Source organism: Camarhynchus parvulus, chromosome 6 (assembly GCF_901933205.1).
Source record: "Camarhynchus parvulus chromosome 6, STF_HiC, whole genome shotgun sequence".
In the NCBI taxonomy this organism is placed as follows: Eukaryota; Metazoa; Chordata; class Aves; order Passeriformes; family Thraupidae; genus Camarhynchus; species Camarhynchus parvulus.
In genome coordinates this window covers 34,000,302-34,027,812 of record NC_044576.1, presented here as the reverse complement: position 1 = coordinate 34,027,812, position 27,511 = coordinate 34,000,302, and the positions used below count along the sequence as shown (strand labels likewise).

At 43.7% G+C, this 27,511-nt stretch overlaps 1 protein-coding gene across 1 annotated transcript in view; it reads right to left on the bottom strand.

Moving 5' to 3' along the window:
* MGMT (O-6-methylguanine-DNA methyltransferase) overlaps positions 1 to 27,511 on the bottom strand; it is a 140,959-nt gene that overhangs the window by 95,227 nt on the left and 18,221 nt on the right. Inside the window, exon 3 of the mRNA XM_030951420.1 lies at positions 25,056 to 25,195. Coding sequence (XP_030807280.1) covers positions 25,056 to 25,195 — 140 coding nt within the window. The remainder of the gene's footprint in view (positions 1 to 25,055; positions 25,196 to 27,511) is intronic.

Genomic DNA, 27,511 nt, shown 5'->3' with positions numbered 1-27,511 from the left:
TGAAGAATATAAATTTATCACAACAGCTGTAAATCCCACGCCTGACACAAACTACAAATAACTACACAGCCCTCCCTAACAAATCATCTTGAATTTAATCTTTCCCAACCAAAAGACCATCCTATTTGGCTCATACTGTACATCTTTCTCCACCACTTGCATGGGACTTTGGTTTGGAGCGATCCATTTATTCTGGAAAGTTCCAACTTGCAGAGCAAAGATTATCAAAGCTGCGAGAGCTGATCTAAGAGAAAATTAAATAAACATACAGGCTTCACATGACACTATGTGCAGCACATAATGTTAAACAACAGGAGGTAAAAGTGCTAATTAAACAGTTTATATCCTTCAAAATGTACAATCGCCAATGATCAAGGAGCATGAATTAGGTAAGTAAATATAAGGGAGCCTGGAATGACAGGCTGACACTCTGGGAGAGGCTGCGGGGTGACAGGGATCTGCCAAGCCACGGCACAGCCTCTCAAAGGGAGCTGCAGCAAGCCTGCCCTTGGGAAAATCAAAGCCCAGGCTAAAGTGCACAACAGAGGAGGTGGGCTGTCTTCATCCCTAACAGCACGAGCCTCTGATCACAAGGCAACAGCAATAATTGGGTGGTTTCTCAGCAATCTCTACCACACGGTCCTGGGAGCCAGCGACAATCGGGGGCTCCTCCAGAGGCAGCGAAAAATGACAAAGGATATAAACATCAGAAGGCTACAGGGATTGAGACATCAAGGGCTATAAACAACCAGGATGAGATGATTCCAGACACAAAACAACTGGAAAAGCTCAGCCATTAAGGAGCACGTTCAGAGTGTCACCACCAGCCCTGAGTGCCAGAGGGTGTCAGCAAGGAACAGACACAACTGCCACTCTATCTCCCATTAGGAACAGGATAATGGGATCCTGCTCTGTGAGGGACACTGCTGACCCAACTGCTCCAGAGCCAGCCCTGACTCATGGCTTGCTGCTCACAGAACACTAGAAAACAAATCATAGAATAGCCTGAGCTAGAAGGGATCCACAGTATGATCAAGTCTGACTCTTGGCCCTGTTCAGGACAATGCCAAAAAATCACACCATGTGTCTGTGTTGTTCTCCTGTTCTCCCTTTTCTTTTCTGTCCTTCAGGTATCTCCTGTTCCTTCCTCTGATTAGAAGCAGCTCTCCAGCTTTCCTTTAGAAACATCCTCCCCCTAAAAAGTGTCCTCCTTGACACTGCTGAGTCTGGATGAACCCAAGCCCATCACACTCAGTGCTGAAGTTTCATCTACCATCCTACTTGCCCTACCAGAATTTTATATTACATTTGTTCATACATCTCAAATATTGACAAAGCCCTATTCCTTCACCACTTTAATTATCCTTTCAACCCTCAAATACATCTCTGGTGCTTCCTCCAAAACGTCCCTCTTCCTCAGTACTCCATCACCTGTTTTATTCCCATTCTCTCTCCTCATGGCCAACTCAATGCCCTCAACAACCAACTCCACTGCTGCCTGTCCCTGCATTTGCCCAAAAGTGTCACTTCTGCAATAAGGGCACCCAAACCACTCCGTCTTTGCCTTATCAACATCCTGCTTTCAGCTGAGTGACCACACACTCTCCTGGACCTGTGGAAACCTCCTTCCCCCAGCCACCTTCCAGTCCCACAGGTGACACCAGGTCAACTTTCTCTCCATCACCCCAAAACCACCACACTTCAGTGCCAGCAAAGTGCAGTGGGCAAGAGACTGAACCAAAACTGCTGTTTTCCACTAAACTTGCAGTTTTCAGCTGCACTGACAAGATTTCACAAGTGACAGGAGCCGTATTTATCATATAAACAAATAGGAAGCCCCAAATGAGGGAATTAATCTCCTTCCTGCACATATGCTCCTTCCCCAGCCCCGTACACATGCAGAGCATCGAGTTTGAACATGGGTTGGCACAACTATCAATCCACAGCAAACTTATCGTGCAGCAATCAGAGCTTAATTAAAGGCACAGAGAGGTCAATATGTTCATATGCAAGATGATTCTCTATGATGTCACTTGGGTACAATCAATTAAAACGCACAGGATATTTTTTAGATGGGAAAACCTGAGTGGGGAGCCTGTTGTCTACCCAAAGGTTTTGCTATGCTTTAAAAGCTTCATTTAAATATTTTTTTTGCCTTATTTATATGCACAAAAGTAACGGTTATATCAGATATTCATAGGTGATTTAGATGATTGATACCAATTTCTCTTCATAATATGACTAGCAAATAAAAAACACAGCGGTTCTCATATAAAAAAATAATGTGTGACAAGGTTTCCTAAAACATTTCTATTTTGGACCTCACAAGCTAAATTGCTTTTGCTGGCCCCTTCCACCTCTCAGCATGGTTGACAGACAAATTGATAGAAACATCGGAAAATAATATGCTTGCAAAATTTCTCTGGGTGAGTTTTCAGTCTTTTGAATTTTTCATACCAGAAAAAAATGAAAGATTGCCTCCTTGATTTTTCCTCCATTATGCGTCCCCATCTTATGTACTACAGGAACATACAATACTTCAAATAGCAGCAATACATTGTAAACAAAATGTAGAACATTTTTCATAGAACACCCAAGCCGTGCGAAGTTAAAAGACTGGGTAGCAGGAATCTTTGCCCTGCAGATTATGTTGTTCAATTATAATGAATTCATACATTTGAAGTTGCCTTAGGGCCTCTCATTAGACTTAGGGGTGTTTATTACAGGAAATATTGCTTGTATCATTTAAGAAGCAAGAAGGCTGGATGATTTGATTAGAAATGTTGACAGTTGAGGTGTGTAAAAAATATGTCATTCACCCACATTTTCCCCCCACTTTAATATTAGGATCCTTCATTTTTTATGAATTCTTTAACCCCTTCCTCCCTTCCCTGCAGCCCACGGCACAACGTGTGCTCAGCATCGCTGGTTCTTCACCAGGAGCTGCTCGTGTGACACCAGTCCATGTTTTTCAAAAAACGCTGACTGCTCACATGAGCAGCTCCACACAGTAGCAGGAGGAAAACATGACCATTCCCATTCCCATTCCCATTCCCATTCCCATTCCCATCCCCATCCCCATTCCCATTCCTATTTCCATCCCCATCCCCATTCCCATCCCCATCCTCATTCCCATTTCTATTCCCATCCCATTCCCATCCCCATACCCATCATCCCCATCCCCATCCCCATCCCCATCCCTCTTCCCATTCCCATCCCCATCCCATTCCCATCCCCATTCCCATTCCCATTCCCATCCCCATCCCATTCCCATCCCCATCCCCATCCCTCTTCCCATTCCCATCCCCATCCCATTCCCATCCCCATTCCCATTCCCATTCCCATTCCCATTCCCATTCCCATTCCCATCCCCATCCCCATCCCCATCCCCATCCCCATCCCTCTTCCCATTCCCATCCCCATCCCATTCCCATCCCCATTCCCATTCCCATTCCCATCCCCATACCCATCATCCCCATCCCCATCCCCATCCCCATCCCTCTTCCCATTCCCATCCCCATCCCATTCCCATCCCCATTCCCATTCCCATTCCCATCCCCATCCCATTCCCATCCCCATTCCCATTCCCATCCCCCCATTCCCATCCCCATCCCCATTCCCATCCCCATCCCCATCCCCATCCCCATCCCCATCCCCATCCCCATCCCTCCCAGGGCCACCTGCCCAGGATCTGCCCCCAGCTCCCATGGAAATGGAAATTATCCTTCCCACACAGGCTGGAGCTCATCCCCTTCCCCTGGCACCTCCTGGAATTTGACACAATTATCTGCCTCCACACTGCCCAGCAAAGGCTCCTCAGATTTTGGGCCAAATCAAACCAGTCCTGACACAATAACTTGAATTAACTCAGTTGGCAACGTTGATTAAGTGGACGGGGTTGATCAGAAAGGTACAGGAATAAATAGATAAAAATTATTATTTGTTCATTCTTCAATTTTTTTTTGGTGGAAAATGGATTAATATTTTTATACTCCTGAAGGGGAACATGCAGCATTTGTAATTCCTGTACTGTGCCAACTGACCTTAGAATGTGCTTTAGATGAGTAATTTCAAGAGAATTCATTAATTTTTGGACAAGCTCTTGCGAAACCCAGTAGTTTGAGCATTAACATCCCCAAACTTGCAGTAATTCTTACAACAGCTTGAATTCATGGAGTGGTAACTACCATTTTATCAACTTTTATTATTATTATTTTATTAATTTAGATTAGTGCGCTCCTGAAAACGAGCATATGAAGAGTGCATATAAAATCATGCAAGAAAACCATGAAGTAATTATAAAGACTGATAACACAAAAAACCCTCCAGTTGAGGGCCTACCTTGTTTATTATCTGTAGTTTGCCAAACTCAAATTTGGCTTCCATTTTCCACATGAAGTTAACCCAGAGAAAAGTGACTTAAGCACAGCTTTACTTTGAGAAATTTAAATAATTTAAAATGTGTATTTGAGGAGCAAACAAAGCTCTTACAGATCCTTTAGACTGCAGATTTGATCACAGAACCATTTAAAAGGACAAAAAAAATTATCAAAAGTGATGTATTTGCATATTTATATTGTATTGATATGTATTTAAATGAGACCCAAGTGATTGCAGAGGTAGGGATGTTCTTGTTAACAGAGAGTTAAAGGAACATCAATGGAGTTGAAAGTAATTAGGCTAAAATATGAGATGTATAATAATAATAATAAACTTGGAAGGATTTCTGACATGACCAGTAAGTGCTTTCCTCCTCCAAGGACCTGGTATTTGCCATTTCATCCTGTCTGCAAAATATCACAGAATGGTGACAGTTTGGAGCCAAATTTAATTTTCCTACCACAAGTCAACACAAAGTAGACTTAAAAACTCATTTCAGTAGTGATTTGCAATTTTTGTTTAGTTTTTTAGCTGCTAACTAGACACAAACAAATAGCTTCCACTGAAACAGAAGTATTTCAGTAGATATTTATATTTTTACTGCATTAAAATCCTTCACATCGCTCCTCCAAATAAAATTTAATCACATCTCTATATGCTTGAGACAAAATTTCAATTTTTGATGATTATTTTACACTCAGATGTAGAGCAGGGTCAGAAATTTGGTTTCAAAGGGCAGGTCAGATGTGTTTGGGACTCACACCCTTTGCATTAAGAGACTCCCCTCTCTCCCACAGCTCCAAAGCCCTTCCCAAGTTGCTAATCTGCATTTAAAGACCCTTCCACCTCTTAAAACACTTAACTAAATACTTGAAGGTGTTAAACCCACGAGCTGCCTCCTATCTCCAAATATCTGCAGGACTAACAGTGCCGTTCTTAAGTTAGGAGCGACAAATACTGGAAAACCTCCACAATTTGGCTTCCATATCTCTGAATTGGTATTTCAGTGACAGATGTTTGTTGCAGCAAAAACCTCTGTCAGAACAAAATTAGGTGATCTATCATTTTAAGATATGGTCTTCATATACTGTTTACTCGAAGATATCACTTGCCTCAAGCCAATTTTGACCAAGAACATTTTGTGATATGGAAGTGATTTGTATATCATCATTTTTGTGATAAATGTAGCTCTTGAACACAAAATAACCCACTATTCCACAGTATTACAGTTAAAACTCCTTCCCCAGTAAATCTGTACTACTGCTTTTATTACTACAAAGATACTGTATCTCGACTTCAATGCATTTCCCATTTTTATTCACGGAATAGGCTTGCCTGGTTCCCTGCTTTTACAGCAGGGAGCTTGGGCCTGGCCCCCAGTTCCACAGCAGAGATGCTCCTCCACTTTTAGGGGGCACAGGAGGAGCACAGCACCCACCACAGCACCTATTTTGTATTTATTTCAGCAAAAAGATGAGGGGAACACAGGGAGATGCAAAATATCTTCCAAACGACAGTGCCCACAGGCAGGGACTGCCCTAGCTGTACATGCAGGTCCAAAATTAACCATTCAATTTCACTAACATTGTTTTAGGCGTCTCATCCCTCCTCCAAGGGTCTCAAACCTTCTGATTTGTGGGTGATGGGTATAAACCAGCCATGTCCACCTCAGCCATTCTCCAGAAGGGCAGGAAGGACACATAAGCCAACCAAAGAGGACTAAAAAACAGCATAAACCAAAAAAGCTGAGACAAATCACAGGTTTAGGTGGATGAGACAGAAGAAGGACATTCCAAGGGTCAGAGTAGCCATCCCTTGAGCTGAACAAACCACATTAAATGGAGGAGCTGAGGAATTCCCACCACCTCTGCAGAGTGCGGCACCTTTTCAGGTGCACCGCGAGCTTGACAACTGATTTGGACCACAAATTATTAAATAAGCCACTAAATAACCATAATTTAGCAATGAGCTCAAGCCATTATGAGCCTCAGGTTTACCTAAGCCAGTCTTAGGGACAAGGGGCTGTAGGTTTAAATCCTTCCCCAAGGAATGGCTGTGCCCCAACAGATGTTTATTTTAGCACATGTGGTCCAACAGTCTGCCACCAAATAAATTCCTTTATCCTGGATTTGTGTGTCCAGCACTTATTAACAAGATGATTTTTGTGCTATTTAATGACAAGTGCCCAGCTTGGATGGTTATTCACCTGAGATTCTGCTGTAATAGAAAGATCAGCTCAAGAATAAATAGATAAACTGATTCCTCTCTTCAGAGCATCTTCCCTGGCATCACCTTTGGTCTCCAAAAATTCCTCCTCTGCTCATCTGCCATGCTCCTCTCCCTGTCGAACAGTCCTGGCTTTAATGGACTCTCCTGGCTGGGAATATCCAGCATTTCTTTTGACAAAATTAAGGGTGCCTTCTGTTTTCCCTGGCTCCTGTCACCTCTCACATCCTTCCCTGCCCTTCCAGAGGAGAAAGGGCTGGGAATGCAGGAAAGGGACTGATCAGGCAAAATGCCTTTTCCCAAATGGATGGGATGGGCAGTGGGAAAAGCAAGATCATCCTGGGAATTACTGTTCACCAACAGCAACGAGAAATTGCAGAACACTGAGGCCAAGGGATCAGATTTTGCCATTTCTTAGCATTAATTCCAGCACACAAAGACAAGATTGACCCTGTATTCTTCCAAAACGGAAGTGCAAGCACTCAGAATGCCTCACACTAAAAAAAAAAAATAATTTTTTAATGTTTAAAGGGTGAAAATTGGCATTACAAGAATATATTTACAAGCAGACTCCTCACTCTATTTAAAATTTGAAGTCTTCCTCCATGCAGGATTAGCAACAAACACACCATGCAAGAGGATTCTTTTGATGGTATAATTCCAGAACTGCTGGTGTAATGTGAGCCAATTTTCCTCTTGTTTTCAAAGTTTGCAGAAAAATGTGTATATTACATCCTCTGATCTTTCCACTTGTTGAGATCAATATGTGCAAGTCCTCACAAAAGGGAAATTCTCCTTCACAGCAGCTCAGTGGCTTAAATGACAGAAATTACAGGTACAGAGCTCTAAAACCTGCCAGCATGTGCAAAAATTGTAAATTTTGAAAGTAAACCTTAAAGCACGTGTTAAAGGCATGAAAGGAAACTTAAATCTTTCACCAGAGGGAAAAATCTGGAGTTTTGACTTCTCAGGGACTTTTGACCATGGTTAGTTTGCATCTGTCACAAGTGTTGAAAACAACAGTTATTCCTTCTTGCTATTTCATCAAAAACCCAACCAAGACACCAGGATTTGGCCTACAGCAACGCAACCACCGAGAGGAATTTTTGCCAGGGTTCAATTTGCATGATAAACTGTTGTTAACAGATACCATCTGTTTTTAAATTTAGTAAAAGGGCCCATATTATACAGCTCATTACAAATATTAGTAACTCTTAGACAACGACTCTTGTAGAGTGTGGGTTGGAGCTAATGAAGTAGAAAGCTTGAACAACAAATCATTTACAAGTTTTTGTACAGTAGTTCTAATGGAGGGAGTTTATAATCAAAGGAAAATGTAATCACTTATGTTAAGCAATCCATGGACTTAGTCAATGTAGCACAAACAGCCATTATGCAAAATTATGACATTAAAGGGAAAAAGACTACTGCAGACTTTGCATTTTACAGTGTCTGCTACACAGGCTAACAACTTGGAGAGAATTAAACAGGTGAGGCCCCTCGCTTCCAAAACAGCATTTTTCCATCAAATATCCAAAAGATATTCAACCTGGCCTGAGATTTGCTGCCCTGAATTAGACCTGACACTGGTAACAAAGGGGATTCTGTAATGGACATGGGCTCTCACAATGCAGTGCATTAATGGGCATCATGGTGAACATAATCTGTCAGGAACGGTCACAATAAAGATGTTCTCCTGATTAATGTTCCACTAGGCCTGTGCTTAATAATTTATATAATTTGTATTAACTTTCAAATTGCCATCACTGTGGTGGACAAGGAAAAACACACAAACAATTCAGTATAATAATTTCACCCAGGAAAACATTTTACTTGGCAATTAAAACTGCTGGGTTCATAGAGGAGTAATCGTTCAGGATTTACAGAGATGAATTATTGTGTAGCAAAACTGCATATTTAAACAACATAATAAGAAAATTCTTCTAAGAGGCCATAAATACTTTATAAATTACATTAATATTGGTGTTTGGTATTACTGCATTTATATTCTTACAGATTGTGTATTTAAATATTACTCCCATAACAATGTAAGATTCTATAAAATTAACAAACTTTTAAAATTGTGACAGTCTGCCTAATAAAAGCGTCTCCATTAATTTTTCTATACTTTGAATAAAGAAATAGTAACGTTACAGTAGTAAAAAATGGTCACTGTGCATTTCTTCACCTAATCCTTGTTTTTCTACACGGAATTCAGCACATTGCACAGCCAGGATGGTGGGTATTGGTCAAGAATATCCTATGCTATCCTATCAGGATGATTAATGAAGGCACCTTTTTCACAGAATGTCAGACTCTGCCTTTTTAACAACTGACCTTTCATAGAATACTACTGAACTCATAATTCCACTTTTGTTCAGTTTCTTATTAGTGGAGTTAAAATTAATACTTATGGGAATGATGGCTAAGGTGATGCACAGTAAATCTTAGAGCACATCAACCTTCTGCAGCGGCTACCAAAGGAATAGTACCTGCATTTGTCTACTCCAATAGCATAAGTATTCCAGTAAAACTCTGTGTCCTTTCAAAAGACAAATTAGGTCAATATTCAACCCTCTTTCAAGCACAAAGCTGTAAATATGGAGAGAAAAGTTCAGAATACTCACAAAACAGGTCCTACTGTACACGGAGGGGGTGTTCATCCTGCTGCACTGCTCGAAACTTCCAGGAGCACAGGGACATTTTCAGGAGACATTTCAGCCACACAGCCTGGGAGCTACAGGGCCTCATTCCCAGCATGGCCACCTGCAGCTCCATGCCCTAAAAAATACCTCTTCCATTTGGGAAAACCAGCCCTGTGCTGTGCCAGGGCAAGGATTTTGGGGAAGGCACAAATATGATGAAGATAATCCTAGTTTTGAACCCACTACACCAGAGAGCTGTCCCAGGTGAACAAAGGCCCCATTTCTTTGAGGTGTTTTGCACCCACCTCGCTGTTCCTGTGCTGTCACACGTTAACTGCTCACTCACTGCCACCCCAGAATGCCAAACATCAATGCTGAGTGAGCAAACTCAGCATGAATGCCACACGAGCATCACACACGGCAGCGCTCAGGTGAGGCGCCACTCCCCGCAGAGGACAGGACAGGACTCTCCATGTCCCCTCTCCTCCAGGACTGCCACCAGCTGCCACCCGCCCTCCCAGCCCAGCCCAAAGGAGCCAGGGCTGGATTCCAGCTCACGGTGACAGGTCACTGCTGTCACTGCTCCTTCCCTGCAATGCCCCACCACTCCCCTCTCCCTGGGAGTTGTTTCAGCTGCCCTGCAGTCACCTCGTGGTCACCTCCAGCACCTGAGGAAGACAAGAGATGAAGGCTGACCACAGACACCTCCAGCCTGTCACTACTGCCACAGCTCCAGGGCCAGAGGCAGACAGGGATGCTCACACTGCTGCAAGGACATTCCACACAGGTCTGATGCAGGTACCCCAGCAGTGCTGGCTGGACACGACTGTCCTGCCCAGGGAGATGGCTGCTGCTGCTGCTGCTGCTGCTGCTGCTGCTGCTGCTCCATCTCCCAGGGCTCCTGTGCCATTTCTGCACCACTCACTGCTCCTTGGCACAAACCCTGGTGCTTCCAAGCACAACTCAGCACTGAACTGACAGAGGGTGGGCTCGGATTAGAAACTGGGAAGAAATCCTTCCCTGGCAGGGTGGGCAGCCCTGGCACAGGTGCCCAGAGCAGCTGGGGCTGCCCCTGGATCCCTGGCAGTGCCCAAGGCCAGGCTGGACATTGGGGCTGGGAGCACCCTGGGACAGTGGGAGGTGTCCCTGCCATGGCAGGGGTGGCACTGGGGGGGATTTAAGGTCCCTCCCAACCCAAATCAACCTGGGATTCCAATTCTAAGATGCCTGAACAAAAGCAGATCAAATAAAACACACTAGAATGTGTTTAGTTACAGGAGAAAAACACTAAAAAAGCATATGAGCTTAAATCTTCAGCAAGGACACTCATTAACACAACTGGCTATATTTTTATGCCTTTTTAAAACCCTGCCATCAACTCTTTCCCCTCAACATTACACACTAACATTCCTAAACTCTGAAGCCACAAGCTCCAGGCAGTTTGTTATCCTTGAAGGTACTTTTAAGACAATAAAGATGGGAAACTTTTTCTTGGTACACAAAGATCCAAATCCACGCTCTGGCAGCGTTGGAGCCGATGTCAAACACTTAAGACCTCACACAACTGGCAGCAATTCTGTTGTAAAACATTCAATAACAGCAGCAAATGGCAGCTTGATTTTTCTCTACACATTCATTGGCATTCATGTGAGGTCCATTCACATCCATTACGAGGGAAGGCATCTGCATTATGGCTAAATATTGTATCTTGCAAACAGAGCAGCGTTTGTGCTGCTTCAGCCCTTGCAAACCAAAGAGGGCTTCACCCGAAATGAGGTTTTCCAGAACAAAGCTAAAGGACATTGGATGGATTTCAACCTCCCCTTAGAGCTCAGGGCTTTTTGTGAGGTCAGCTGTGGCATAATTTAACTGTTCCATTACTGGAGACCTGAAAGCTGCTCCATGACTGGAGATCTCCAGCCATGCATTACATTAATATCTATGGCTTGAAAAATAAATTCCTCCAAAAATATAAATTTTTTTCTGGAATCAATTTTACTCCTATTCCAAAAGAAAAAAATATTTCCTTCTCCTTTCAGGATCCAGAAACACCTTCACACCAGGAGAAGGATGGGTGTTTTCCCTGCACAACAAACAACATTTCACAGCTTTATCATGGTTGAACATTCAGAAGTTGCCAGAGAAAAGAACCACCTCTGAAAAGCAGGAAAAATGTACTGAAATAATGAGTCATGTTCACTCAAGATGGGAAGGCATTCCTTAACAAGACTCTCAATTTAGAAGTGCTGGGTGAATAAAAAGGTATTTCCCAATTAATGTTCACAGATGTGTCTTCTGCAGCCCAAAACAAAGCAGACCTTCCAATTCTGCCAGGGCCACTCTGCCAGAGCCTGCAGTCGTGTGAGTTAGAGTTCCCTTGGTCACAAATCATCCTAATTACTATGGAATTTTGATAACAAGTGATAGACCTGAAAGAAATGGATGGAGTGAAGACAAAGTTACAATATGAATGCAGACAAAGAAAAAGGTAGTGCAAAGAAGTGGAAGAATCAATAGGATTTATTTCATTCTTTTTGCAATGCTAATAGGTAATAAATTGCTAAGTAAGTGCTCATTCGGATGGCTCCTTTCAAGACTTCCACAAAACTAACAATTAGGATGCAGCAAGCTTTTGGAATAAATATCAACAAGTAAATAATATAATTCAGAAATACCTTTAGTGGTCCAGATGGTAAAGCCAACCCAAAGCAGCCCTTCATTGCCGCTCCTGCCCAAGTTACAAAATATCGAACAACAACAAAAAAGCAGCAAATCTTCAGTACTAAAAATCCCTAAAAGTGACTGCTTTCACTGCTTTCAGAGTGTGATATTTTACTGTACAGGCAATTTTTTAGCCTGTAAAAGAATTCAATATTCTAGATCCACATCAGAGGGAAGCTCGGTCTGCCTCATCCCAGATGTGAACTATCAGCAAATAAAAAGTGTTATCAAGAATGTGTATTTTTGTTTTCCTTCAGCTTTGTTATACCTGGGGGTTGTTTTTTTGGCCATCTGACATATTTTTACTGCGATTTATCCTCACTTCAGACAACAGATTCCTTGTGCATTTTCAAATTACCTGCACGCACTGGCAACCACACCTATCAGGAAGGTTTTTCTTGTTCCTGTCTGCTTTTGTTTTGCTGCAAGTGCTACGAGAAAGAATTCCAAGACGTATTTCCCAGAACAGGCAGGAAGCGGGACACGCTATCCCAACCCTGAGGATATCCTCTGTTCCACGCTGGGACATAAATCTCAAAGCCCAGAGGATTTCTGCATCAATGAGGAGCATCTGGACAAGCTCAGAGTCACAAGCAATATTACCCAGCCTGCAGAGAACTTCTGACCTACAGGAGCTGAGAGGTGATCCCGACCATGACCGACAGGAAAAACGGGATCTGCTTTAACACAACCACAGCAGCAAAGGCAGAAAAACCTCCCAGAATATTCAAGGAATCGATAAAAACCCCACAAACAACTGCACCCACCTTGGTTTGTCATCCCTGCCACCATGAGCAGCAGAAATTAAAGCAAACCAGGCTGTTTCAAAGAATTCAGGTAGAGGTGGAGAGAGCCAAGACAGTCAATCCATGGTGCAATGATCAGGTCAGTGTGGACTTTGGAATTCCAGAGGTACAAACAGAAAGACATTTTCTATATTCTTCAGGTGTCCATTTAAAATTAGAACAAACTCTTCTCGGAGGTGAAGAACATTCAGGAGCGTGAAGAATGACTACTTGCAAATTATTGAGGTATTACAGCTCAAATTGCCTTAATAGGAGCTGATTTATATTTATGGCCAAGTTTCATACAGTGTTTAAACTTTCCACAACTCCTCCCCCAAGTCAGATCATTGAACTTGAAGAGCTTAAAAAATAAAGCAGGAAATATTTTCCATCCTCCTTTGTCCATTTATCCAACCATCTACACTCCAGGATATTTAGTGTAGTTATCCAGCTGAAAGTTTTTGGTCAGCACAGTCGTATTTTATATATTAATAAAATCAAAGAACCACAGAATTGTTAAGGCTGGAAAAGACCTTTAAGATCTTTAAGTTCAACCATCAACCAGCACCACCATGTTCACCTTTAAACCATGTCCTCAAGTGCCACATCCACATGGTTCTGGAACACTTTGAGGGATGGTGATTCCATGGTTTCCTACGGCATCCTGTACCCCAGGAGCTCTGTGCCTGGTGACCATCAGAACCCTGCTGTCCTTCCAGGATGCTTCACACAGCAATAAATGCAGAGGTCTTTTGGCCATGAGGGTTCCTAGGGAGCACCAGGAATGCTTTTGATGTTCTCACCCAGGAACCACCACTCTTCCAGGGAGACTGGTTCTCCTGGGCAGCTACCTGGGATATAACCCTGACCCCACTCTTAGGAACAATCCAGACATTTCCCATTGGAGCAGGAATGTCTGTAAGAGTATCTGCCTTAAAGGGAACTTTCAAGGCCTTTCACTGATTTCAATGCCTAAAATAAAAGACTTGGAATATCCGTGTATTGCCCAGGTAAAAAATCTGGATGGACAACTTGTAGATTCTAAATTTTCCTAAGGTAGGCAGCATAACAGCTTGGTCCTGAAACATATCAAGACCTTGACTCATGTGGGTCCATGAATGTGGAAAAAACGTGATCTTTTTGAATGTTTTCCTTCAAATTCTGGACAGGCTTTCTACCTGTCAGCATTTTCCCAGCTAAAACTCTGCCAGGGAGCACTGGACACCATTCCTGACCACAGGAGCCACCCTGGCAGCTCTGCCCAGCCTCTCCACGATGAATTCTGTGTGTGTGTGTGCACATGTGGAAGCAGCAGCTGCACGGGAGCACCTATGAAACAATAAAGTCCTGCACCCTGGCGGGCTGTGACACTGATGGAGCATCGCCAGCAGCAGGATACTCTGAGAGGCTGTTCATCATCATCACCTGAGCACAAGCAAAACCCAACTGTGGCATGACAAAGCCAGGGGGACGGGCATCAATAAAGCACAGGAAAAACAAATGACAGGAAAACAACTGACTGGGAACCTAAAGGACAAAGTTTCTAACTTAATCTCATTATTTCTTGCTCTGAGCTGGCAGAAGGAAAGTCCTCTGCCACAGCCTGCAGACAATTCTGACTTCATACCTCTATCTACATTATGATGATAATAACAGGAAAATAAAACATGATTTAGAAATCTATTAGTGCAAGTGACAATTTACATATATCAGCAGCCTATAGCAATAAGCTCTCAAAGGTCACAATTAACCAAATAAATTGAGAAATGCTCCAAACCTTACTTGTTCAGCTGACCACAACAGTTATTCAAAAACTGAAAAGCAATCAAAAAGTTTTTATCACCAGCAAGTGCCCATTTTAGTAAGCAACGAGACAATAATGAGTATTTATGACTTGAAGAATTTATGTGCACTAAACAGGTTTAAATTTCTCAAAAACCATCAGGAATTTATTTCTTACCCAGAATCAGTGAGAACCAGCAAAGACGAGCTGGTGGGGTCGATCTACAAGAGATCCATCCTTGGAACTATTTTCATTTAACGAACAGGCATTTCAGGGAATTTTGGGAAGGTAGATTTAAGTAAGGGAAATACTGCAGGCTCCAATGAAACCATCCCAAGCCTGGACTGGTGGAACAGCTCCTGTTTATTCCTGGTGGGGAGAAGACAACTCCCCATCCCAGGGAGAGGCACCTCTCACCACTGCCAATCTGATCAGCCTCTGAACACTCTGACAGAAAATGAGATGTGGGATGGAAAGCAGCACTAAATGTTTAATATGATCTGCAATTCACAATTATTTCTGAAGTGTCTTTTCCCTGATAACTTTTTCCACTGCATGATCTTAGTGAGAAGATAATGGGAGATGCTGCTTTTGAATAAGTTATACATTTCCCCTGCTTTACTTGAACCTCACAATGCCACCATTATTAATATTTTTCCTCCACAAAACAGCAGTAGCCTTCCAAAGAAAAAGTCCTTGACCAAAATATCAGAGGATATTAAACTGAGAAGTGATCTACTGATGCAAATCATTAAATCTATTTGCATTTGCTTACTGAACCCTAACACAGAAATTAAACTACATAGTGTGGGAAAAGAGCTGGTTTTGCATGGTTAAAAGGAGACATCTTGGAAGATCCGAGCTCTATGTCATTAATTTTCCTTCTTCCCCTCATTAACAAGTAAAATGTTTTCACTGCTTGAAAAGTTTTAATAAATAGGAAAAAGCAGGGCAGCTGACATAAGTTTTTAATGTAATATACAAGAGCTTTTAATATTTTTACATATATTAATGTAAAAGCTAAAAATAAATGTTAAAAGGTTACATTTGTGAAGAAAGAAAAATGGCATTTACAGTTACAGGGTAAGGTTTTAGAATTTAACTCTTTCTCTCCCAGCATGGGGTGCTGAGGAGCATTTGCCATTTCCCTGAAAATCCCTGGCATTGCAGAGATGAGCCACTGCAGCAGCACCTGGGGGTTAAGGACACACATTCCCTCCCAGCTCTGAGCTCCAGGGTGATTTACTGGGCTTTGTCCTACCAAGCCTTAAATTCTTTTTATAGAAGGAATTACGGGAGGCATTTTAAGAACAGCCATAATTAGTACAGGCACTGGCAGGGTGAGACCTTTGGGTTTCACTGAAATGTGCAAGCCAAAGTGGCCAGGGAAGACCAGGAATTGCTGCTGCCAACTCCAGCTGGAGCTGGGAACAGCCATCCAGCACCAAAAATCAACAGCACCCCAGGGCACATCACAAGGAGTGTCACCAACAGCTCAGGGTGGGGGGATTGTCCCCCTCTCTCCTTGAGACACTCCTGGAGAATTCTCCTTCAGTTCCTGGAGAATGGTGTCCAGCTCTGGGCTCCTCAACATGAGGATCTGGAGCAGCTGCAGCAAATCCAGAGGAGGTCACAGAGATGTTCCAAGGGCTGGAGCCCCTCTGGAACCAGGCTGGGACACCTGGGGGGGCTCACCTGGAGAGGAGCAGCTCAGGGAGAGCTCAGAGCCCCTGGCAGGGCCTGAAGGGGCTCCAGGAGAGCTGCAGAGGGGCTGGGGACAAGGATGGAGGGACAGCACACAGGGAATGGCTCCCAGTGCCAGAGGGCAGGGCTGGATGGGAGATTGGGAACTGGGAATTGTTCCCTGGCAGGGTGGGCAGCCCTGGCACAGGTGCCCAGAGCAGCTGGGGCTGCCCCTGGATCCCTGGCAGTGCCCAAGGCCAGGCTGGACACTGGGGCTGGGAGGACCTGGGACAGTGGGAGGTGTCCCTGCCATGGCAGGGGTGGCACTGGGGGGATTTTGGGGTCCCACCAACCCAAACCATCCTGGGATTTCTGCTGGCAGTGACCCATGGGACTGACCTGATGTTTCCAGCCCTTGCACATTAACATGGACAGGGCTCTGCCTGGACAGCACAAGCCCAGTTTCAGGGTGCAGAGCACCAAGCTTTGCTGGGCTGTGCTTGTAACCCTCAGGGTTGGCTCCTAAATCAAGACATGTTAGAACAGCCCAGTGATCACATTTTACAGTGCTGATATTTTAAAACAGCAAAAATAACAAGAAGCTGTATTAGATAATATAACTTGTGCAGACATCCACTTGAAAATACCACAAATATGACTCTTTCTTTCTAGTGTGGAAGATGCAGAGCTCTAATAGTGCTGAAAAATGATTCCACCAAAGAGGAGTGGGAGAATTTGTCTATGCAGCATCATGTCCTCGAGAAATTTCCCAGAAAACAAATCCTTTCCTGACGCCCTGCCCTGTGCTGTGCCACAGACACAGTGCCCGGTGTGTCTCCACCAATGCCAGGAGTAATTCAGGCCAGGAGTAGAACCTTTCCACTTCCCCTGCCAGAGGTAGATTAATGCAGTGGAGCATTTTTCCATTGCAAATCCTTGCTATAAGGATGGGAAAATGGGCTGCATAATGACATGGATTATGTTGCTATTATGTCCCAGAATTAGTGGGTGTTTTCAGTGTTGCAACTCTTCACCTTGGGTTTCCTCCCTCACTTCTGTGGTCCTCAAAAAAAAAATCAGATGCAAAGATAATGCTGGGAACAATTTAAAGCCACAGAGGTGTTTTGGGGTGGAAAAGAAGGGTGTGAGCACAGACACGGCTGGGAAACAGGAATCCCTCCTGCAGCTCTTCTGGAGGGACAGAGCTGCACCACAGAAGAGTTTTACTGACAGGGGTCTGGAAGAGCAGCCTGGAGAGCCCAGACCGCCAAATGTGTGATGGGAGCAACGTGCAGGGCTTGAGGGGAACCAGCACTGCAGGGGTTTGTACAATCCCAGGATGGTTTGGGTTGGAAAGGACCTCAAAGCCCATCCTGTCATGGTAGGAATAGAACCTCCATGCAGGTGCTCCAGCCCCAGTTCAGCCTGCCTGGGCACTGCCAGATCAGCCCCAGTGCTCTGACCTGCAGGTGCCCACCCTCCAACAATACCTTTGTGCTTCTCAGTTCAGCTTTGGTTCAGGTGCTGTGGGCTGAGTACCCAATTCCACCATCCAGGAGCCCCAGGTGTCCCAGCAGAGCTGCTCCATCCTCTGAGCATTTGGTGCCTCCTCTGGATTCTCCAGCAGCTCCAGGTCCCTCCATGCTGGGCTCGGCAGGTGGGGCTCACCTGGGCACAGAATTCCCCTTTCCTGCTGCCCAGGGGGCTCTGAGTGAACATGGCCAGCTCATGGCCAGCTTCTCATCCACCAAAAAATCTGCCTTTTACTTTTATTTTTTTGCACAGAGCCCTCAAAAGCTTCTGTGCCAAGATTCCAGGAGAAAAGCACAACTGAAGCCTTGCAAAACCCACTCCTATTTGAATCCTGCAATGCTGCCTTTGACAGATAATAGAAATGCAGCCGTGCTGTCAGGGAAAATAACACAGCTAAAGTCTAGTATTGATTACAGTGGAGTTGCTCAAGATTCACTTCAGCTTCAGTGAGAGAGGAACATGGGTTTTGCTAATCATGCAGAATTAAATTCACCAGCCAGACCTGACAATAAAACTTTGCCCACAAACCATTGCTAAAACCATGTGAAACCACATCCTTGAGCTGTGCTACGTGTCAGGCTGAACTCTAAAAACATGCAGAAAGTTGTTTTGTTTATGTTTTGGAAACACCACTTCCAATAAAAAGTTTTCTTAGCTTGATGCAGCATAAACAATCTGTAGCATCTCCACAAGAAACTATGAAAAACCCTAGCCCAGTTTATTTTTAATAAAAGGAGGACTATGCTATATAATAACTCTTCCTGCCACATCCATTGAATCTGCTGAAATAAAGATTGATGCCTGGATATTTGTAGAGACTTCTACCAGAGAAGGCAATATTTCTTTTTGCCTTTCTTTACTATTTTTTAAAACACACTTTCCTGTTATTTTGAAGTAATTTGAAGTAACAAGCATCATCTCCCTACTACCCAGGCATCTGCATGTTTTGTTTCCAAGATCAGTGGCAGAAAACTCAATGAGATTTTTGTGCCACAAGTTAAAAGATATTTGGAAATGAAAGGTTTTCTTTGAAAGAGGAACATTTATGTAAGAGGGATCTTCTTCTGGTGACTCCTCCACAGGCACCACAAACAGGCTCTCCCTTGGCTCATCAGTGTGAAAAGCAATGCTGTCAGCACTGGGAGGGGTTAAAAGGCCAAAATCCTGGATTTGAACAAGCATCACCCAGAGGAACCAGGTGCTCCCTGAGCCAAAGCAGCACCTTGAAGGCTTTGGGCACAAGGCACTTCAGAAGTAAAGAACAGGTGGGAGTTGTGGCTGGATTTGTCCACAGGCACTGGTGTTTCAACACAGCATTCTGGAATTGTTAAGGCTGGAGAATTCCTCCAGGATCATCAGATCCAACCATCAACCAGCACCACCAACCATGTCCTCAAGCTTGAACCCACCCAGGGACGGGGACTCCAGCACCTCCCTGGGCTATTCCAAAGCTTTACAATCCTTTCCACAAAAAGCTTTCTCCTAATTTCAACCTAAACCTGCCCTGGCCCAGCCTGAGGCCGTTCCCTCTGCTCCTGTCCCTGTTCCCTGAGCAGAGCCCGACCCCCCGGCTGTGCCCTCCTGGCAGGAGCTGTGCAGAGCCACAAGGGCCCCTGAGCCTCCTTTGCTCCAGGTGAGCGCCTCCCCCCCTCCTCAGGGATTCTCCAGCCCCTTCCCAGCTCCCTCAGGGATTCTCCACCCTCCAGTAGTTCTCCATCCTTCCCAGCTCCTCAGATCTCACCCCAGCTCCTCAGGGTCCAGCCCCTTCCCAGCTCCTCAGGGATTCTCCATTCCCTTCCCAGCTCCTCAGGGATTTCAGCGCCCTCAGGTTCTCCAGCCCCTGCCCAGCTCCTCAGGGATTCTCCAGCCCCTTCCCAGCTCCTCAGGGATTCTCCACTCGCTCCTCAGGGTTCTCCAGCCCCTTCCCGGCTCCTCAGGGATTCTCCAGCCCCTTCCCAGCCCCTGTCCCTCAGGGATTCTCCATTCCCTCCCGCCTCAGGGATTTCCGCCCCTCCCCAGCCCCGCCCTTTCCCCAGCCCCATTCCTTTCCCTGTTCCCACTCTAGATCTAAAGCTCATCCCAACCCATTAATTTCTTTACCCCAAGTATGTCCTCTGGCTCATTCAGGGTTTATCCTGCACCATTTTAAATAGGAAATTGCTGTTGTGACACAATATTCAAGAAAGAACTTGAATGAGGAAGAGTGGAGCCTCTTCCAAGCCACACTGTCAATAATCCTCTACTCACAGAAGTCACTTCAGATGTTCATGGTAGACCAGGAATCCACTCCAAGCTGCAGAGAAGTCACATCCTTACCTCCTTCAGTGGGTTTTTACTGTGCCCCTGAGCTCCACTAAGTTTCTTAGCCTTGGCTGATGCTCAGTGGAAAAATAGGAGGAGTGGCACTCTCCCAAATGCCTCCCACTTGTGGCATCAAAGTGAGATATCACTCCCAGTAAATTTTACAGCATGAGGAATGAAACAGTTAGCAAAGTTGACATTTAAACCATCACCACTGGCTATGATTAAATACCTCAGAGATGAACTGAGTGGTTCACACCTCTCCAAGTTATTGTTCTAGGCTCTTATCAGACTCCCTGCCCCACTGCATCCTCTGCCTTTGCACACACCTGAGATTTTCCTGCCATCTCTAATAGCTGGAAACCTGCTTAAACTGAGATTCTGGAGAGTTTCTGATCATGTTACAGTGACAGAGAGAGATTGGCTGAAACCCTGGTGAACTTCTTGAACTGCAGATTCACCCTGAAAGCTTGAGGCAGATTAATAATATGGGAAGGGCCAAACTGGCTCCTTGCTCCTCCTCTTCTGATGTCCCTCAGTGAGATGGAGGGAGATGAAACACAAAGGAAAACTGCAAACAACCTGCAGGGAACACAGAGGGCAGATGAGATCACACTGCTCCTGAAAGAGCCCATAAGGGTGTATTCCTACAGCACCAGGAAAATGCAGGCTTTGACCATTTGTCAGGCTGCCCAAACATGCAGGAAGCACCAACACCTTCTCTGCAGTCTCCCAAATTCAGGTTCACACCAACAACACCCAGTTCCTCAGGCTCCTCTGGCAAGCTCGAGCTGGCCCCACACCCCAGCAGCCCCAGAGGGCCAGGAGGGGCTGTCCCCAAATCATCCCCATCTTGGATGTCCCACCCAGGATGGCAGTGACAGACCACAGGTGCTCAGCTGAGCTTTCCAGTGCAAGACTTAACTCATGGTGGCATCCTCAAATCCCAGGTGAATAAATAACATTCCACACCCGGGCTATGGGCATCACCTAGGATCTGTGCCCACCTGCCAGATGGCAAATTTAACTTTCCTGTCACCCACACCCAGCAGCAGGATGATGGTGGTCATCCCTCCATGTGCCCAGCAGGATTTTCCAACCACACAATGAAAGCTGTTTACTTTTTCTCAAAACGGGTTCTACTACAGCCCTTTTACTGAAACCCTCCAGTTCCCCCAGTGCTTCCCTCCCCAGCACATGTGCAGCCCAGACAAACCCTGCCTCACCTGACCAGGGTGGTTTTCCTGAGGAAAAGGGAATTCCTGAGAGAATCTGGATTTTTGCAACACAGGGAGAAACTGCTCCCAGCTGCCATCCCAATGCCAAGTCCACAGCTCACTTTTCCAAAGTATTTTGTGCTGTAAATATTCAGCAGAGGGAAAACCATGGTTTGTGTTACCTGCTCACCAAGGGGATAATTTACTCCTGCACCTCTGGAATGAGTCAAGGCCTCTCAAAGCAGAGTCATCCCAGGGTGGGAACACCACAGCTGACAGCAGAACAACAAAAAAACCTAATTCTGAAACTCCAAAGCTGCTGAAGACACTTTGAAGTAAAGCACCAGTAAAAAAAGGAAGTTTTTCTTTTGTACTTGAGCAAGAAGTGTTAAACATTTGCAATATTTCAGGTTGGGATGTTGGAGGAATATCAATCCAAACTTATCATTAGATTGGAATGAATTGAAAAGAAAAACTACAACAGCTGATATAGCATGAAATAGATATACTATATACCATTATATTGTACTATATAATTATATATATTATATATATAATAATAAATTATATAATAATTATTCATAGAATAGAAATTATAGAACTTACATTTTATTTTTATATCTATCTATCTATCTATCTATCTATCTATCTATCTATCTATCTATCTATCTACTATCTACCTATCTATATATATATATCTAAAAAATACATATACACAGCTTATGCACACTTTAGGGTTTTTAAAATCTGAACTGTGAAACTGAAGTTCTTAGAAATAGATACAATTGTCCAGATTAAGATGTCAAACCTTCAGGGACCTGTTTGGATCAGGACATCCCTACCACAGAACCCCAGACTGGTTTGGGTCCCTCAAAGCCCACCCAGTGCCCCCCTACCTGGCAGGGCCACCTCCCCCTGCCCCAGCTGCTCCAAGCCCCACCCAGTTCCAGGAGTGGGATGCACACCATGGATTTCAGAAACCTGGATAGAGATGCCTCCTCTCCAAGAGAAACCATCCTTGTGTGACGTGTCTGGAGTTTTAAACCCTGCAGCTTCCCGAGGAGCAGAATAACCTCAGGTTATTACAATTAGTTTCATCTCATTAATAGATCAATTTCTTTCAAGCATACTGAAACTGGGTTTTACTTTGTTGCTTCTCCTTTTAGGCTCCATTATAGTCTGTGTTCTTAAGTTTTAAGGAGAGCCATCAGTGAGGAGGCTGTAATCTCAGGTGATTAATTGCACAGCATTTTACAAGCTGTAAAACAGAGCGAGACCTCCACAAAGCGATTATGCCATTAACCAGGGGCTCTTATCAGATTTTTCTACAACTACCAGGTTTGTCTGACAGATTGCATGTCTTAAGTATTTATATATTTCAAAGGTTTACTTATTTTTGTTGTTAAAAAACCCTAAAATCTCTATTGATTGTTACATGCAATTCCACATGAGAAGTCCCAAGCACCGTGGAGCAGAATACCAATATTTACTACCAGACTTGTGCTCATTATGGTTCTCTCTGACAGGGGTCCATTAAAATCAATTTTTATGCTTCTTACGTCTTTTTTTTCCCACCCAATGTTCTTGCCATGGCGTTTATTAGCCAGTTAGGAGAAACACCAGGCACTGCTTTGTTTTTATTTTGTTCTGTCGAAAATAATGAGGCCAGATTTAACAACTATTCACTAGCGATGAGTAGAAGAGATTAAATGTTATACTTCAGCACAAACATTTACAGATGGCTTTAAAATTTTTAGAACTTTATCAGTGCTAAAGACAAAAGGAAGTCCCACCTTTCTTCTTCAGATTTAAATTCGTAAAGTAATCATAAAAACACTCTTGCCTTTAGCTTCAGAGTTATTCCTCAGTGATAGACCCTCTAATGTAACAATTTTGGCACATAAATCATGCAGCCTGTGAGGTCGAGAGTTACCAGGATGCCACTAATGCCTCAAGATGAAGTGAAGTCAGCTCACCAATGAGAAAAGTGAAAGATCTAGAACAGGTAAAAAAATCAAAATTTAGGAAAAGGATCTAAACTGTCCAACTTCCGATGAAGAACAAGATCATGAGAAACTTCAACTAGAGAAAATGAACATGTTACAGCAAACCAGATGTCCTGGTAAAACAAAACCAGATTTTTTTACCAGATGTTCTGGTAAAAGAGCAGCACCCATCCCTACAAATAGCTCTGAGAGCCCCCAAATCTTTTTCCTACTTTTATTTCACTCCCTCACTGACATTTACCCTTCACAAGGTGAAGATCCTCATCCCCTGGGCTGCTCTCCAGGCAGGTTTTGCTCTGCAGCAAAGCCAAGTTCCAAGTCTATCCTAAATACCCATTTATTTCCATTCCTCATCAGCAGAAATCCAGAATCTGAAGGAAGTGCAGCAGTTATTTCCATATCCCTGGAGTTGGCAAAACTGTGAAATCCAGAGGCCTCAGAGTTTTTGCATGGAGGTAAAATCACATTTCAACCAGAACACACATTATGCCCCATAGTCCTGATTAATTTCACACCCATTTCAGTTACAAGGAGAATAAAAGAGGAGAACAGGCATCCTACAAATCCATGGAGAACTTCAGAGGCAAACACAGCATGAAAAAAAGACAATGTTGGGAAAAGAAGCCAAACCTGCTTGAGTCTTGTCAGTGGCAGCACTGATGTAGCAGACTTTGGAAAAGTGGAATTTAATTGCCAAACTCAGCTGAAAAACCAGTCTTAGAGAAGTCGGAGAAAGTCTAAGAAGTCTTGATTTTGCCAAAGAAATTCGGCATAGAAATTTAGCATCTAATTCTGAATGAATTCAACATTGCTTCGAAAAATGTCACTGAATATTTCCTCACAAATAAGGAAAAAAAATCAAATATCTGAGCAGGACAGATGGACTCCAGCAGACTGAACACAAGTTACAACAAACAGGAAAATGCGCTGATGTCTCCTCAGCCAGGTCTAGATTTGAGACATCACCTCCACAGCCACGTGGGACCTGTTCCAAACTCCAGCAGACATTACAGCTCTGGGAAAACAACTACAGCCCTCACCAGTACTACACAGTAATTAAAACAATCAGTCAATCCTGCTTCTACCTGTTGGAGCACAGATCTCTAGATAAAAATATAAAAAAATGAAAATAGAAAAATAAAATTAAAAATATAAAAATATAAAAATATAAAAATAATATAATAATATAAACTATATAGAAATATAAAAAGAAACATAAACATTCATGTGTATAAAATATAATATATATAATAACTTATTTATAGAAAATATAAATCTATTTCTCTAAAATATATAATAATTTATGTATATACAAATATAGAATATGAATATATAAATATATAAAGTATAAAAATACAGGATACAGAAAATAAAAATATGAATATATAAATGTATAGAAAATATAAAAATAAAAATATAAAATATATAAATATAAATATATAAATATAAAAAAATAAAAATATAAAAAATAGATGTAGGTCTGAAAGATTTGTGTCGTGTACAAGGAGATTTTACCCTCAGTGACATTTATACGTGTGCCAAAAATTAAGGCAGGCAGGAGATTCTTTCAAAACTTACCTTAAAAACACTCAGAGTTTAAAATGTTTGATAATGTTTTTGAGGCAGCAGAGGAATTGATGCATTTTGGAGTCCTTAAGGGCACAAGAGACCCCTCCCGGTAGGACCAGCACAAACAAGAGTGCTCTCAGGTGCTCTGGGCAATGTCCTCCCTCCAGCACAAGCACAAGGCCAGGATCAATAGGACATGAACTCACCCCCTTGGCAGCAGGCTCGTTTTGGGAAGTTTTATTTCATGTACGCCCTTCTCACAGCCCGAGATCTCGATCCTGCCCAGGGGGCTGAGCAGAACCACCTGCTTCTCCTCGCATGCAGATCCTCCCTGCTTGGAATTCACCTGTCCAAGGAAATAAAACCCTCTTTAACTGCAGGGATTTGCACCAAGGAACAGATTCGAGTAGTTTTCAAAAGCAACTTGAAAAAAGGAAGACAACAGTGAATTTCAAGTTCCCTCAACTACGGCATTCACTTTCAAAATTCCAACTTAAAATGATCTATCTTCACAAGTCAGCACCTAAATCAAAGTCTCAAAAAAAGCATTAACTAGCAGCGTAGTGATCTTCATAAAAACATGAAATAGCAGCAGTTTCATGGCTGGTTTATCAGCTAAAATCCAATGTGTTGTGACACTTATTTAAAACAGGACTGTTGTGACAACAAAGTAGATGCAGTGGTTTAGAGCAGCAGTGTTATGCAAATAACAGCTGGAACACAAATAGAATATGTCTGCTGGAAAAGAAAACACATGAAAAAATCCATCATTCCTTAGGAAAAGAAGCATATTTTTATTCCCATTGTTACCAGTCTGCTTTTACAATCACTGATAGGATGTAGCTGGAAACAGCTGCCAAGGATTTCTCAATATTGGACAACACCAACAATAACAGACTTGTCAAATTCATCTTGGCTAAAAAAACCACCCCAGCCTGGAAGTGTGAGTTGTGTTCCCAGTTTGGTTTGTGCCATCACTGCAGCAGGACAGGACAGGACAGGACACCACCAGTGTCCTCTGCAGCCACCCAGACACAAACCTTTGGTCCAGACCACACAAAGTCCTGAGCTCCAAAGAGCTCAGCTCCTGTGAAACTGGGAAAAAAGAGAAAAACTGAGAAACTGTGAGGCAGAACAAGGTAACTCCAGCAGCAAACACAGAATAACAGGCTCCTACAACTGTTTGGGATGGAAGGGAGCTTAAAAATCACTCATTTCCACACCTCCCACTGTCCCAGGTGCTCCAGCCCCGATGTCCAGCCTGGCCTTGGGCACTGCCAGGGATTCAGGGCTGCCCACCCTGCCAGGGAACAATTCCCAATTCCCATCTCCCATCCAGCCCTGCCCTCTGGCACTGGAGCCATTCCCTGTGTCCTGTCCCTCCAGGAGCAGCACCCTGCACTTGAGCTTCATGAGCTTTCCTGAGACAACACTGAGAGAACAACAAATTTCTTGGATTTATTTTATTTACTTCCTTCTGTTCCAGGTTGGATGGGGCTTGGAGCAATCTGGTGCAGCGGAAGGTGTCGCTGGCCACGGCAGGGGATGGGATGAAGTGAGATTTAAGATCCCTTCCAACCCAACCCACTCTGGGATTCCATGAATGCAGCAGGAGCCAGGAAGGTCCAGCAGGGTGACTTACAGCTGCCCACTGCTCACAGCTGTACAATAATTAGTTGTTTTCCAAATAAGAGAATCTTTTCAAGCCCCATTATTAAGTGCTGTGGAATAAAGCCACATCTGTGAGTAATGTAACCAGTGTGAGAGAGAGCAGAAAAACCATCAAGCTGACAGTTTTGCATAACTGGAGCAAAAGTAAAACTAAAGCCCTGAATTTTGGGAAGCTCTTACACGATTCCTCCATTACAGACATGCAGCAACCAGAGCAACCTCACTCAGCTCGGAGAAGTCCAGGAACTGCAGGTTCCCTGTGGTTTATTTACTTGGACTGCAACCCCAGTTGCTGAATAATCAAATGTTTGGTGGCACCACGAACAAACTCCTTTCCAACCAACTTTTTCCATGTTCTTTCCCCCTCCTGGAGGACACAGGAGAACTTCTCTGGAGCAGCATCTCATTGCAGAAGTTAGCAAACAAGCAGTAAAATTTACATATGCGGCAAACCAGCACACATTCTTCATGTTTATTGGTGTGACAGCCCTGAACCAGATGCACTGAACCTCACACCATGTGCTCCAGGATATTTCCATCAGAACAAAACCCAGGATGCAGGGAGCAGCAGAGAACTATCAATAACCCTCTGAGCTCTCTCCAACTTGAACTAAGCTTTATGGATGAAGCCCTGAGTGACTGCAAGTCCTATTTGCAGCCTTGTTTATCATATTCATCGGGCAGCAATATTCAGAAGGTTCATTTCTGTAAAAGAATGAGGCTGCAGGACATCAATCCACATCCATATGCAATTGGGTTGGGATGCTCCAGGATGAAGGTCACTGACAGATCTACAATGCACACTCCTCTGTCCAGACACTAATTTTGTTATTTAGGCTGGACAGGAGGAGAAATTTCCTCCCAGAAAGGGTTGGCAGGCATTGGAACAGGCTGACAGGGGAAGTGGTGGAGTCACCATCCCTGAAGTGCTCCAAAACCACGAGGATGTGGCACCTCAGGACGGGGTTTAGTGGTGCTGGTGCAGGCTGCA